Source organism: Branchiostoma belcheri, unplaced genomic scaffold, assembly GCF_001625305.1.
Source record: "Branchiostoma belcheri isolate BF01 breed outbred unplaced genomic scaffold, Haploidv18h27 scaffold9, whole genome shotgun sequence".
NCBI lineage: Eukaryota > Metazoa > Chordata > Leptocardii > Amphioxiformes > Branchiostomatidae > Branchiostoma > Branchiostoma belcheri.
The window spans coordinates 2,764,349-2,777,777 of NW_017804575.1; the positions used below are offsets into that span (position 1 = coordinate 2,764,349).

The following is a 13,429-nucleotide window of genomic DNA, read 5'->3' on the forward strand; positions in this document are numbered from 1 at the left end:
ACGGCACGGAGGGTTTCATTGTGTCGACTACACCATAAACTGGGTGCCGGCAATTGCAGGAAGAGGAATCTATCTCAGCTGCGAATAGGAAAATTTCATTACAGGGCCAACCATTACTCCAAGAGTAACACTATCAACTCCATAACATACTATCTGCAGCGTTGCTGCGCATATACTGATGCTTCTACAGGACAGTAGCGGCATAAACGTGCTCATATTGCCAACCACGAAAGGATAGCGACAGTGGAGACCTCAATTTGCACGTATTTGTATTGGGTTTCCGGCGATTCGACGCCATTCAGTCAGTGGAAAAGGGAATATAGGCCCCCTTCCCACCAGGATAAATTTATCCGGATCGAGCCGAATTGATCCGGCTTCGATCCGGATTGAACCGAATCTATGCTGGATCAAAACGAATCAAATCGGATCGATCCAGATAATTCTATCCTAAAGGGCCATGGCCGTCATGGCCTCCGTTGTGGATCGTTAAGAAAGGAGAAATCTACAAAAAGAAAATTCCTAGTAAATACTCAAGCAACTGGATAAATTTTGAAAATAAACTGTCAGACGTTTTAAAGTAGAGTCCTATACTGTTCGTCAGTCACTAAGTTGAAACGTCTGACAGTTTTCAAAATCTATCAAGTTGCTTGAGGAACAATTTCCTTGTATATCCCATTTCCTGGATGTCTAACCTTTATCGATGAAAGAGAAGGCTGCATGATTTGCCAATTACTTAGTTCGGATCTCACGAGATATATAGTAATAACTTTTGTTATTATGATTTGCAGTTCTGCATCCACTTGTTATTTATTTATTGTTATTATGATAGCTGTTCTGCATCCAATTTGTTATTTACTTATTGTTATTATGATTTGCAGTTCTGCATCCACTTTGTTATTTACTTATCGTTATTATGATTTGCAGTTCTGCACCCACTTGTTGATTTACTACTGTTTATGGTTTGCAGTTTTGCAACCTCTTTTTGTAACGTTTTTGTTACATTAATCATTCATGACCTCTGACCTCTCCCCGTTCACTTAAGTTCAGTTTTCAGTTAATGTTGTGTGCGTTATGTTATTTTTTTGATTAAGACTCACACCTTTTGTTATGTTGGTTTTACTTTCATGTACATTTGTTTTGTTCTGTTCTGTACATTTATTTCATTGTAATTTTGCGACTCCAGGAAGAATAGATTTCATGTAAATCTAATGGAGATCGAATAAACAAACAAACAAACAAACAAACAAACAAACCAGTCACATAAATGTCACGGAAATGAAAAGAAACCTACAGTGGACATCACTGGAAGACAGACGAAAAATGTCCAGACTATGCATGATGTACACAATGACAGATTAACTGGTGGACGTACCAACTGCCAATACCAGCCCAGAAGAGAACAAGAAATGGCCATGCCTTCAAGTACCATAGCTATCAATCAAGGATTGAGGTGTTCAAAAATTGTTTATTTGAGTTTACCACAAGTACAAGTACTTATGCAAGTGGAAGGGAGGACAAAACAGGTGCATTGACACCTTTACAAGTTGTTTTCCCAAAAAAATTCATTTTTTCCTTGAACTATCGCAAAGTGAAACTCACTGTCACCAAGCAAAGTAGGGGTTTTAGCATTAGATAGCTTTAAACAATGTTTAGAGTTAGATGTTCAAGGGTTAGGTGCAAGACGTTGTTCGGTGTAATGTAGCCAGCTGCCGCTGCGCCGCGCGCCTGCGAAGCTGGTGTGCTACGCCGAAGGGCGGTTATACCGGCTATACAGATACAGAAGCTGGTGTGTTACGCCGAAGGGCGGTTATACCGGCTATATACAGATACAGGTACAGCTTGCGGCTGCTTGAAAATTCTACGAGTGTGGCCAGGCTTAGCAGTTTGGATTCTGGGGAAGAAACTGAATTTCTCTGGTTGTCTTCTCTGTGAAATCCCTCCTGAAATAACTGCGTGTCTAGCGGCATTAGAAATCAATGAGCCGTGTAACTATCAGCAAAATACAAGGTACAACAAATGTATCATCAAAATTCTATATTTTACTATCAGAGGAACAAAAAAATGTACAAAACAGGTTTAATACACAACAGTGATAGACACAACCCTTCCTACCGTGTATGACCTATATTTCGGTCAATCCACGATCTTATATTGCTAGCAGATGACCATTCAATTATTCTTAATGGCCCTTACACCAGTGTATGTTACTGTACTGTAAAAAAATCACGTTGTATCTCCAAGAGGGCGAAAATTAAGAACTGCACCAAGTATCCTTGCATCAGAAACACTGTGACACTGGGTCGGCTTTATTTTCATATATCAGCTTCCAGTATTCTATACCTGCTACTCGTAAAAGAGCCAGTTATTGTTAAGAGGATAATGTAGAGTCATAATCGTATAATGAGCGTCAGTTTCATCATTACTTTTGTCTATAAAACGGTAACGGACACCCCCATCTTGTTGCCGCAATATAAAATCCGAGAGTGATACCCTTTTCATAATTGCTTTCATCAATGATCCATACGCAGAAATGATACATGCCAGACCCTGCGGGGAACGATAAAACACGGTTAAATGGAGTTCAGAATCTGAAACTCCGGCCCATGTTATTGTTATCTCGCATCTAGTACCTGTTCGCATTACGGATGGGTGTTACTAGGTGAGGCCTAGGGAACAATGCTTCTTTTGTCGGCTGCCAAGGTCTTTCAACCCGGCCCCTCTCTTAATTCTCCGTCAACTGGGTTTATCTCTGTATCACATACTTGACACCCAGTGCTCACACAAAGCGGGTACTAATGCATACATGGAGGATCTAATTTTTCCATCGGACCATAGTACGCACCGTATCGGGCTCCTACACGTTACTCTCTCTATCTTGTTGATGTTGGAAACAATTTGTCTTCGCGAAATCAAGTCCACGTATGGGTCGGGTGCTATGGATCATCATTACAAACCGTAGCACGGTATGTGGGGATAGGGTATCTCGATGGTTAGTCAATAATGAATGAATGAAGACCTTTATTGTACATCTGTGTTCTACAGAACTAAGTACAGGTCGCATGGGTACAGAACATGAACATAAACATATACATTACAAATATGTGAACATATAAGAGTGTAAATAAATGTCTAATTTCTATTCTTTTCGGCTTCATCTCGCTTAGTAGTGATTGTATGAATATATGCGGCTGTGAGATTACTTAGAGTAGGTTTATCAAAAGTTAAAAGGAATACAAATTTCTCTTACTTACTTACTTACTTAGTTCGAGCTCCCGCTCGAACCAATCCTGAGAGTTGTCTCCAAAGCACTTTGTCCTCCATGGCCTTCTTTATCTCCCTGGTGTCCTGTAAGTTGGTGTCTTTGCGCAGATTATCCAGGAATGTTACTCTGGGTCTCCCTCTGCTCCGTTTTCCTTTTAACGGTTCCCACAGAATGAGACTTGATGCCAGGATGTCCGGGTGTCTAATGCAGTGACCGGCGATTTTCATCCTGCGTTCTCGTATTTTGTCTGTGACAGCAGGTAGATCCTGGTACAACTGTTGGTTTGTAAGTTTGAGTTGCCATGGAATGTTTAGGCACATTCGTAACATTCGGGTATAACAGCCGTTCAGCCTTTTTTCGAGTGATTTGGTCAGGGACCACGTTTCGGATCCATATAAGAGAATGGACTCAACTGTGGCAATAAACAGCCTTTGTTTGATTTTACGTGGTAGATTAGACTTCCAAATCTTGCTTAGCTTATTTCTCTTTACTAGTCAAATAACTAACATGGGGAAATATACTTAATACATGGCTAAAAAAATATGAGTCTATCTCTACTATACAAGGGGCAATCTATGGTGAAATGTATTTCATCTTCTATTTGGCCTAAACTACAGAATAATGACAGGCATTCCTTCTACCCCCGGACGCCATGGCTGTACCAATCGTCATATTTCCAATATCATCGGCTCGTCCGTAGCTCATGTGTTGGGATGACAGCTGGGTAGGTAGACCTGGATCGGCGTTGAACCCGTTAATGTATCGGAGTTGTAGGGTAGGGCCTGGGGAAGGGAGCGGGCTGGAGAGGGATGGGTCTCGGGGGAGGGCGAGGGATCCTCCCGGTAATGCCGACAATTACTCACGGGCACAAGTCTTTAATAATATATCCGTCATAACGTCCAGACCACCATGTGAGGTGATATACATCTCGGACGATCTGATATGGTGGGGGCGGGGTGGGGTTGTCATGCGACTCTATACCCTCACCAGAATGGTCAGACAAAGAGGCAAAGAGTAGAAAATTCTAATCTCCAAGCAGATCTTTTGGTGGCTAGAAAGACAGAATCAAATTGGTCAGGCTGCATCCATTGGCCAGACAGTTGCTCTGGTGGCGAGATGGTAACTGTCTGGCCGATGGATACAGTCTGGCCAATTTGATTCTGTCTTTGCCAGCCACCAAAAGATCTGCTTGGAGATTAGAATAGCGGTGGTACCATCGCTACGTGTGTAACATTACATTACGTGCCTGCGCCGTCGTTAAAGTCAAATCGCGTTCGTTCCAATACGCGATATTTGAATAACACGTATTAGTGCGATAATCTATACTCTCAGCAGATGGCGATACAAGCGCCCCGGCTCTCTCCCCCAGCCAGGCGCCGGGGTTGTTAATGGCCGGAAAACATCGGCTGTAAACACCGAGATTTTCTCCTGATAAAGCCGATACGTTCCCGGCTCCAGTCCCCGGCGCGTGTCACTTGTCTGTGCTGTCAGCGCGCACGCGTCTGTCTCTTTTCCGGAGATTATGTAGAAAAGTGTGGTGATACAGCACAACGCAAACATTGCTTGAAGAACAGAGATCTAGAACGTCTATTCGATCGCCAGTACCATTACAAAAACACAGGCTGCTCGCTAGAGATACTCCCGGTGCAAATGAAGGGATCGCGTCCAAGGGTGCGCAGCCTTCTTGCTTTTTCGATTTGAGGGGCGGTGCAATTTGTCAGCGCGCCGTTCCAAACGCCCCGCCAGCGCCGGCCCCAAAATGGGTAGATTAAAATACGGCTTGCCTTTAATTTGAGCCGGTTGCGGGAGGCTCTGCGTGGCACCATGTGAGCCGTCAGATATCGTTACTGACTTCTGACATCCCGTGCCCTGACAGAGCCTTGCCGTGCCGTGACTAGACGTAAGGGCCGTACGGCGTGTGGTCATTCGCGGGCCGCGCCAGGCAGGGCTGTGCTCTGATTGGCTGGAGGTAATGTGGAACGTACCGCATATAAGGCTTGCGTCTGGGCCCGCCAGGTAGCGGACCTACCCAGTTTGGTCCAACCTACTACACCTCCAAGGTGTGGGGACGCGCGCGGGGAGAGAGACTGAAAAAAATACCACAGGAGACCGACATTGTCATCTTTCTTCTTTCCGCTGCTCCAGATTTTGCATCTCTTGCTTAGCTACCAACGCAAGGATTCCTTTGGACTGGACTTTTCTATCTTCTTCTTCTACCCGAAGCTTGTGGGAGTGCAACGCACGCAACAACGATTGTCGGAGTACGGCGAGGTTGGAGACCAAACTGGGGATACGTACCGCGGCAGGCACCTAGCGCGACGGTCTGGGCAACAGAACAGGAACACGACTCCAGCTGCAACAACGGATAACAACAAGCGATGATGTTCCCTTATATCCTCTTCACAATCGTGCTAGTGCAACAGCTAGCTACAAACGTGGAAGGTAAAAAAAATAGTTCTTTTTTTCTGCCTAAGTGGGAGAATTTCTGTTTCATCATTAGTAGCAAAAATCTGTATACGTTTGGGCTAGCTATCGATGTGATTCTCGATTCACCATGTCGTTCTATCCCCACGCGTGCAATTTCTAACCGATGTTTCGACTGCTTGTGGTCCCCACAGGGCAGGCTGTAGCCTGGGATGACTGGTGGACATACGAGGGCATCACCGGTAGGTAACGATTTTCTATTTTCTTCTCATTCCTGTGGTGCCTTCCGGGGGCTAGCCGTGTGCCACGCTCTCCCGGTCGGCGTCGCTCACACTCAAATCTGCATCGCCAATGACGGTTTCTTGTAGTACCTTGGAAGGAGAGGAAAGGGAGGAAGTGTTAGAGGAACTGAGCAACCGCCCCAGTATCTCGAAAATCAAATCATTCCCTCTTTGTTCAGTCACAAAAGGGCGCGCCGTACGAAACGATCGGGATGATATTCTCTCTCAGCTAACTTTGGGGTGCAGAGATTTAGCGCCAGAGTGTTTCAATAGGGGATAACGCCGTCCATTTTAGATCTGTCGTATCGATTGTCGGTGAGTGTTGAGCCCCGGTGTGTGCTCCGGCGTTAGCGAAGCAAATTGATAATGCTGCGCGTCCGTCTATTCCCATAAGATAGGCACCCAGTCAACAAGGCATGGCGGGGACTCTATTGGATGCGACGTGGCATTGACAGAATTCGAAGCGGGGGGATGGGCCCCTTCTTCACCGACAACACACCTCACAGTCATTACGTTTCTCCCACGGCCACCGCAACATTTAGGATGTAAACAATCCACACAATGTTCAAGAGATTGGTTTTTGAAAAGGAAAATACTGAAGAAAGAAAAGAGGAATGTTGTCGCTAGCGGATACGTGGTTGAGGTGAATCGACCTCTGAATAATTGAATAGTACCTCCCGTGTGATAAAGAAAACGATTGTACGTTTATCAATGATAACCTTAGAACCAAATATTAGTAGGGCAGCACTCAATAGTCGCCTTCATAACAACAATCTTTATTGACACAACAAAAGTACAGCGACTTTCGTAATGTCTAGACTTTTTTTAACGGAGTGGTTCAATGCAAGGCCTATGCGACCACCTCTCGGCATTGAACTAGAAAGATGAGAGAAACATGGCTATGTCAAGAGATGGCGGTTAACGTTTGATTCGAAAGCCTGTAGATTGTAATTTGGTGGAAAACACTTGTCAGGGAGGGAATTCCAAAGCTTGGCTTGACGACAACGAAACATACGGACAACCGGATACAACATTGAATAACCTACGTACAAGTATATGAATAAACCTACAAGTTGAAAATGTCGCGTATACTAATACCTCTAAGGTCTAAATATTCTTTGCTATATTTACCTATTTTTGTACACAAAAAGGGTTATATTTCCTTCTAAAATTGTAATGTAATGTAATTTATCTATTGGATGGGGTGTATGAAATTCTGATACATATAACCGCCTTGAAGTAACTCCCTCCCCTCAAGAAAACATACAGCACTGATAGCACTCTTCGAACAATCGCTGCTGCCGACAAATCCATGTGAATATAACAAAAAATAAATCCAGGCAGTTTAATTTACATTGTTTCCACTGATGTTACCCCATACTTGAACGGTGGTGAGGATTCGGTTATACTAGATCTAATTCTTCCCACCTTGTCTTAAGGCCACAGCAAGTATTTTTTTTTATGGATGACTTCAAGGCGTGCATTAATTTTCGCCTGATTTTGGAAAAAAACACAAGAAATTTTGTTGCCTTCTGACAGTGGTCAACATGCCGAAATGGGCAAATATGTCTGTTGCCATGCCGGAACGTGGATGGCAGATAAATATGAAGAGGGGAGACAAGACGAGACTCTGATTTAATGTTTTGTTTCTTACTTTGATACAGTGATACGAGTATGTGATGCTGGCTGTGTATATGTGATGTTCCCACTGAATCAAAACCATTTGTACAATGATTGAGTCAAAATTTCAAAATGTAGGAACCTTGTTTTTTTTCGGCCCGCCTTGTTTTTTTTTCGCCCGCTCGCATTAGATGTGGAGTCTGACGAGGATGTCATCCATAAAATTTACTTGCTGTGTCCTAACTGACGATAGATGTTTTATGTTTTCACATGTACAGAAAATAGCAGACAGGCTAGGGATGATTCGGTTTTGATAGAAGAGCTCAGTAAATGATGCTGCTCTGACTGTCATACATCAGTCTAGTAGCTTTTTGGGATGCGCCATATTTCAAAGGCATTTCTGCATTACTGAGAGAGAGCGGGAGAGGGGGGTAGATAGATATAGATAGATACAAGAACAAGAAACAGTCATGCCTTCAAATATCAGAGTTATCGACCAAGAATTGAGGTATTCAAAAACTCGTATTTCCCCAGAACTATCGTAGACTGGAACTCGTTGCAACCAAGCACAGTTGGGGCATCATCACTAGAAAGCTTTAAACAACTCCTGCAATCAAATGTGCAAAGATTGAGTGTAACAAGCCGTTCGGTGTGATATAGCTAGCTGCCGCCGCGCCGCGTGCCTGCGAAGCTGGTGTGTTACGCCGAAGGGCGGTTATACCGGTACCGGCTATACCGATACAGATTCAGATACAGATAGATGGATAGAATGATAGATTATCTTTTTTTCTCTTTTTTTTAACTTCAGTGATATCTATATAGGGATCCAACTTATACAATACAGATTAACAAAGTAAAACTTGCAAGAGGGCACTTTTATTTTCAATGTCAATGTTAGAAAATCAATTGTACAACGTTTTAGCACTCAGGTGTCAGATCATAGAAAAGGTTGATCAGCTCAAAAAATTTATGACCCTTGCAGATTTATGCCCCCCCCCAAAAAAAAGATGCTAGGGTCGGCGGGTATTTCTACGGTCGGTTGGGGAACAGGAAACACTTTTTTCCTTTAGGCCGCACCTCCTTAATTTTATGGGTGACATCCTCTGAAGACACCCAAACTAGTGCGCGCGGGCGAATAAAAAAAATTCCGGCCAAAAATAAAAGTGCTACTAAACCAAAGGAATACAAAGCTGGTATTGTAAATTTGCGGCAGTACATAGCGACGTATAAGCCGGCACATGCTGGCTTTTTGCGGAATTTATGAATCGGCACTGTACGTATGTACTGAGTTCTTGAGTCGTGGAGCTTCGGTAGCCTGAGTGTCATCCTCCAGAGTTACCACTGGCTCCCTATTGTCGCTAACTGCCTTGGACTACCCAGGCCTAGATCCAGGCCAGAGCTTAGAAGGACGTGATCTTTTTTTTTTTTTGAGAACAGGTGAAAATCAATGCGCGCGCGGATGTCATCCATAAAATTAAGACGGTGTGGCCTAAAAGTGCCGTGCGCTATTCCACGCCGTGAAGTGTGATTAACTCACGGCAGCATCGAACTCAAATCCTCCTCATTTCTCTGAGCTGACTTAATTTGCAAGCTTAAGACGACGTTAACATTCCCGGCGTCTTAGCCAAATGCCTCCAGGCGTTTTTTTCTTTCTCTCATCTCAGAGAAGACACTTTCCATCTTGACTTCTGTTGAGAGAGATATCGCTAAAGGCATCCAATGTACTTTTTTTTATTGCAGCAGTAATGACAAGACATGGTGACGGCACACTCAAGTGTTCGACTTATTTTCATGCCGCCACCAACGTAAAATAGAATACATAAAACATAGAATACGAAAAGCACAAATGTACATATAATTATTAAATAAACAACAATTGCACTTCGAGGGAGACAAAAATAGAAATATTCTGAACAAGGCAATCCGTATGATATTGACACATACTGTCCCACATTGTCACATTTGCATAAGTTTGACATTCAAAACAGCGAAGAAACAAGCCCAAAATGATTTCTTTATGTTGAATTGTGTGTGATACCCCAAATATCAGCAATTATCCGCATTGACATACATTGTGATAGTGTAGTATGTAGATAAGTGACTAGAATATTGACTTTTAAAAAATCTGGTTTGCATACCCTAAAAACTGCATTAGGCACCCTTGATATTCCCTGTCACGCTGTATGAAATTAATAATAATAACACGCAAGAACTCCGCTATTTAAATACTTTTTGAAAAGAAGTTGATCTCTTCAACCGTCAATCCACCGGCGATTGTTGCCAAGTTGAACTTACGCTTTCGCGTGACCCGCATCTTCCTATTCGCGACGCTATGACGATGGAAAAGCCGCCCCAAACACAGACCTTCCTTTCTCCCCTGACGCGATAGCGCCTACAAGGTGGAAGAAACTGTTTACGAAGGAGATTTCCCAGGTCCCATAAACCTCTTAGACAGCGAGAAAATTGTTAAGGAATCGTTAACCTTCTATATTCCTCCCGGAGGGTCTTCTAGGTATTACTAAAGGCACTGCTCGCAGGAAAATGAAGAAGAATTATTTAGGAACATCACAGGACGAAGCTTTGAAAGGAAAATGTCAGGTGAAAGACGTGTGTGCAGGAATTGTTGTGCTCTCCCTGCTTGAGGGTTTCGTAGGTAACTAAAGACAGCCTTCCACAGGAAAATGAAGAAGAATCATCCAAGAACATCGCAGGGCGAAGCTTTGAAAGGAAAATGTCTCTTCGGTCAAGTGGAAGACATGTGTGCAGGAAGAACCCTGGTTAATCTTTATCTGCCTTACTCGAGCGGAGGAACATTTCCCACTTGCGGTAACACCGAACACTCTCCGCTACGTGAGCGGAAAGAAAACAGGCGGGTCAAGACGAGACAAAGCACCGACACTTCTGCCTGTCCGGAACGATTTCTCTCAAACCATGGGTTGTGCCCCACTAAAAATAGATAACTGCTTCCTCCTACGTATGTAACGGCGCTAGCATGGCTCTTATCTTGCCCGGGCATTCCTGACAAATAGACGGGTAGGAAATTACTTCCAACAGTTCTACCTCATCTCTAAAAATGTAACGACGCGTCTTACGATGTCTGTAGAAAAAAGTATTAGGCCGGGATGGATGTAGTCATGGCGTGGTCAGGGCTCGAAATACTTGGTATATGCAGTAAGAAAGTTGGGGCTGTGCAGGTATTTCTTATGTCTACCTGCGCCTAACCTGTACTGGTCTATTACTGGATACATGTATATTCAGGTTAGTGCAGCATGCAGGTAAAATTGGGTCTGTGCAGGTATTTCTGATGTTTCCCTGCACCTAACCTGCACTTGTTCATGTACTGATTATATGCAGGTTAGTGCAGGCATTTCTGATGTCTACTTGCACCTAACCTGCACTGGTCCATGTACAAATGTACTGGGTATATGCAGGTTGGTGCAAGTAAAATTGGAGCTGTGCAGGTATTTCTGATGTCTACCTGCACCTTGCACTGGTCCATGTACTGGGTATATGCAGGTTAGTGCATGTAATATTGGAGCTGTGCGGGTATTTCTGATGTCTACCTGCACCTAACCTGCACTGGTCCATGTACTGGGTATATGCAGGTTAGTGCAGGTAAAATTGGAGCTGTGCAGGTATTTCTGATGTTTCCCTGTACCTAACCTGCACTTGTTCATGTACTGATTATATGCAGGTTAGTGCAGGCAAAATTGGAGCTGTGCAGGTATTTCTGATGTCTACCTGCACCTAACCTACACTGGTCCATGTACTGGGTATATGCAGGTTAGTGCATGTAATATTGGAGCTGTGCAGGTATTTCTGATGTCTACCTGCACCTAACCTACACTGGTCCATGTACTGGGTATATGCAGGTTAGTGCATGTAATATTGGAGCTGTGCGGGTATTTCTGATGTCTACTTGCACCTAACCTGCACTGGTCCATGTACTGGGCTTACACACAAATGTAGGTGTACGTATTTTCATTATCTGTATCGAATGTCATCACATATGAAGAAATCATGGCAATGGTTTCTGAAAAGTTTCTAATGTGATCAATACTTTATATAAATTCCGAGTGAGGCAGGTAAAATTTGTCTGGTGCAGGCAATTTTCAATGTTGACTGGTGCAGTAAAAAAAGGGATTTCGTGCCCTGCGTAATTTTAAAGCTACTTCGGACCTTTCGAAGGTAATTTTGACGGAGCGCCCAGGCTGCCACTGTGGCCTATCCACGCCATGAAATGGACCATTACGTCCGGGAAGGTGGTCTGAAGAAACACCTGAGATTCTTGGAAGTGAACTTGAGGTCCGGCTGCGATGTAGCCACTGCACCTGAGGACGATAAAACGATAGTACCTTGAGAATACCTTGAGAATCCAACGGTGTTAAAGGCATTTCTGCCTGTGGTGTACACCCTCCTCTCATTCTATGTGTATTCTCCCACTCCAGTGCTTATCCAGCCTTGACTTGAAGCTGTTGACGCTCTCGGCGTCAACCACAGAACTGGGTAGGGAATTCCATAACTGCACTGCTCTTATGGCTAAGGAGTGCCTTCTTACTGCGGCCTTTGCCAGTGGGATCTTCAGCTTATACGAATGCCCTCATGTTTTCTCCACCTGACTCGTTTAAAAAAAAAACTCCTCAGGTTCCACTCTCTCTCTTTTGGTCATGATCTTGTACATCTGTATCATGACCCCCTCACTCTCCTGTATCTAAGTATCTAGCACGCCAGGACGGAGAAGGAGTGACACGTTCTGCCCTTGACAGAGGCCACACATAGACGACTGATGTCTATAGTTCATCTTCCACACTCTAAAGGCATTTGCAGAGCTGATGAAAATCGTCGGTGACAACATGATGTTTTCCATTGTTGGACTGACAGGAAAAGGCAGTTTGTTTTTGACACGTTTTAATTTAAAACGAGCATGTCCAGATCACGATAGCTGAAGTTCTGCTGCAGTTCCTTAACAAGCCGCTAGGGACCCCCCCCCCATGCAAATCTAATCGTTTTGAGGGCTCACCAGGACCTAACTATGTACCAAGTTTCGAAATTTCATGACACACACGCACACGCACACCCATACACACACACACATTCACACACACACACAAACACACAACACACACAAACACACACCAAAAACATAACCTTCTAGCAAAGGTAATAGGATATACCAGTTCGTTTCAGAAAAAAATGCACCGCTCCCGCGCCAGTCTAATCGTATTGTAGACGGGCGTGACGTATCTTCATTTTCCCCGGCACCCCGTAGTATAGACGACTGATGTATTGTTGACGGTTCGGCGCTGGCACGGAGTAAGGCGGTAGAACGCACGTTCTCCGCGTTCCAGTAAACGAACCGTTTGTTCTGAAATATTCCGGCACTCACCGCCCGCGCAATTTCCCGGAATTAAACGGCAGCTTATGGAGATTGCGGCTCTCAGAGATGTAATGATGTGTGTAGATCAGCGGCGAGGGGGGGGGGGGGTCGCTGGGTAGGAAACACGCCAGAAATCATGTCCCAGTGATAGAAGAAAAATGTCCAGACTACGCATGATGTACAAAATGACTAATAAACTGGTGGACGCACCAACTACTAAGCAACTAATAACAGTCCAGAAGAGAACAAGAAATAGCCATGCCTTCAAGTACCAGAGTTATCAACCAAGGATTGAGGTTTTCAAAATGTCATTCTTTCCTAGAACTATCGCAGAGTGGAACTCGCTGTCACCAAGTACAATAGGGGCATTATCATTAGATAGCTTTAAACAATGTTTAGAGTTAGATGTTCGAGGGTTAGGTGTAACACGTCGTGTAATGTAGCCAGCTGCCGCCGCGCCACGTG

At 44.0% G+C, this 13,429-nt stretch overlaps 1 protein-coding gene across 4 annotated transcripts in view; it reads left to right on the forward strand.

Moving 5' to 3' along the window:
- LOC109487836 (carbonic anhydrase-related protein 10-like) overlaps positions 1-13,429 on the forward strand; it is a 181,495-nt gene that overhangs the window by 35,262 nt on the left and 132,804 nt on the right. For 2 of the 4 annotated variants that reach the window (XM_019791925.1, XM_019791924.1), the window contains exons 2-3: positions 5,408-5,704; positions 5,881-5,928. The exons of 1 other annotated variant lie outside the window; for it this stretch is intronic. In XM_019791925.1, coding sequence (XP_019647484.1) covers positions 5,641-5,704; positions 5,881-5,928 — 112 coding nt within the window. In that variant the 5' untranslated portion in view covers positions 5,408-5,640. The remainder of the gene's footprint in view (positions 1-5,407; positions 5,705-5,880; positions 5,929-13,429) is intronic. One more of the 4 variants, XM_019791926.1, reaches the window with a different exon arrangement.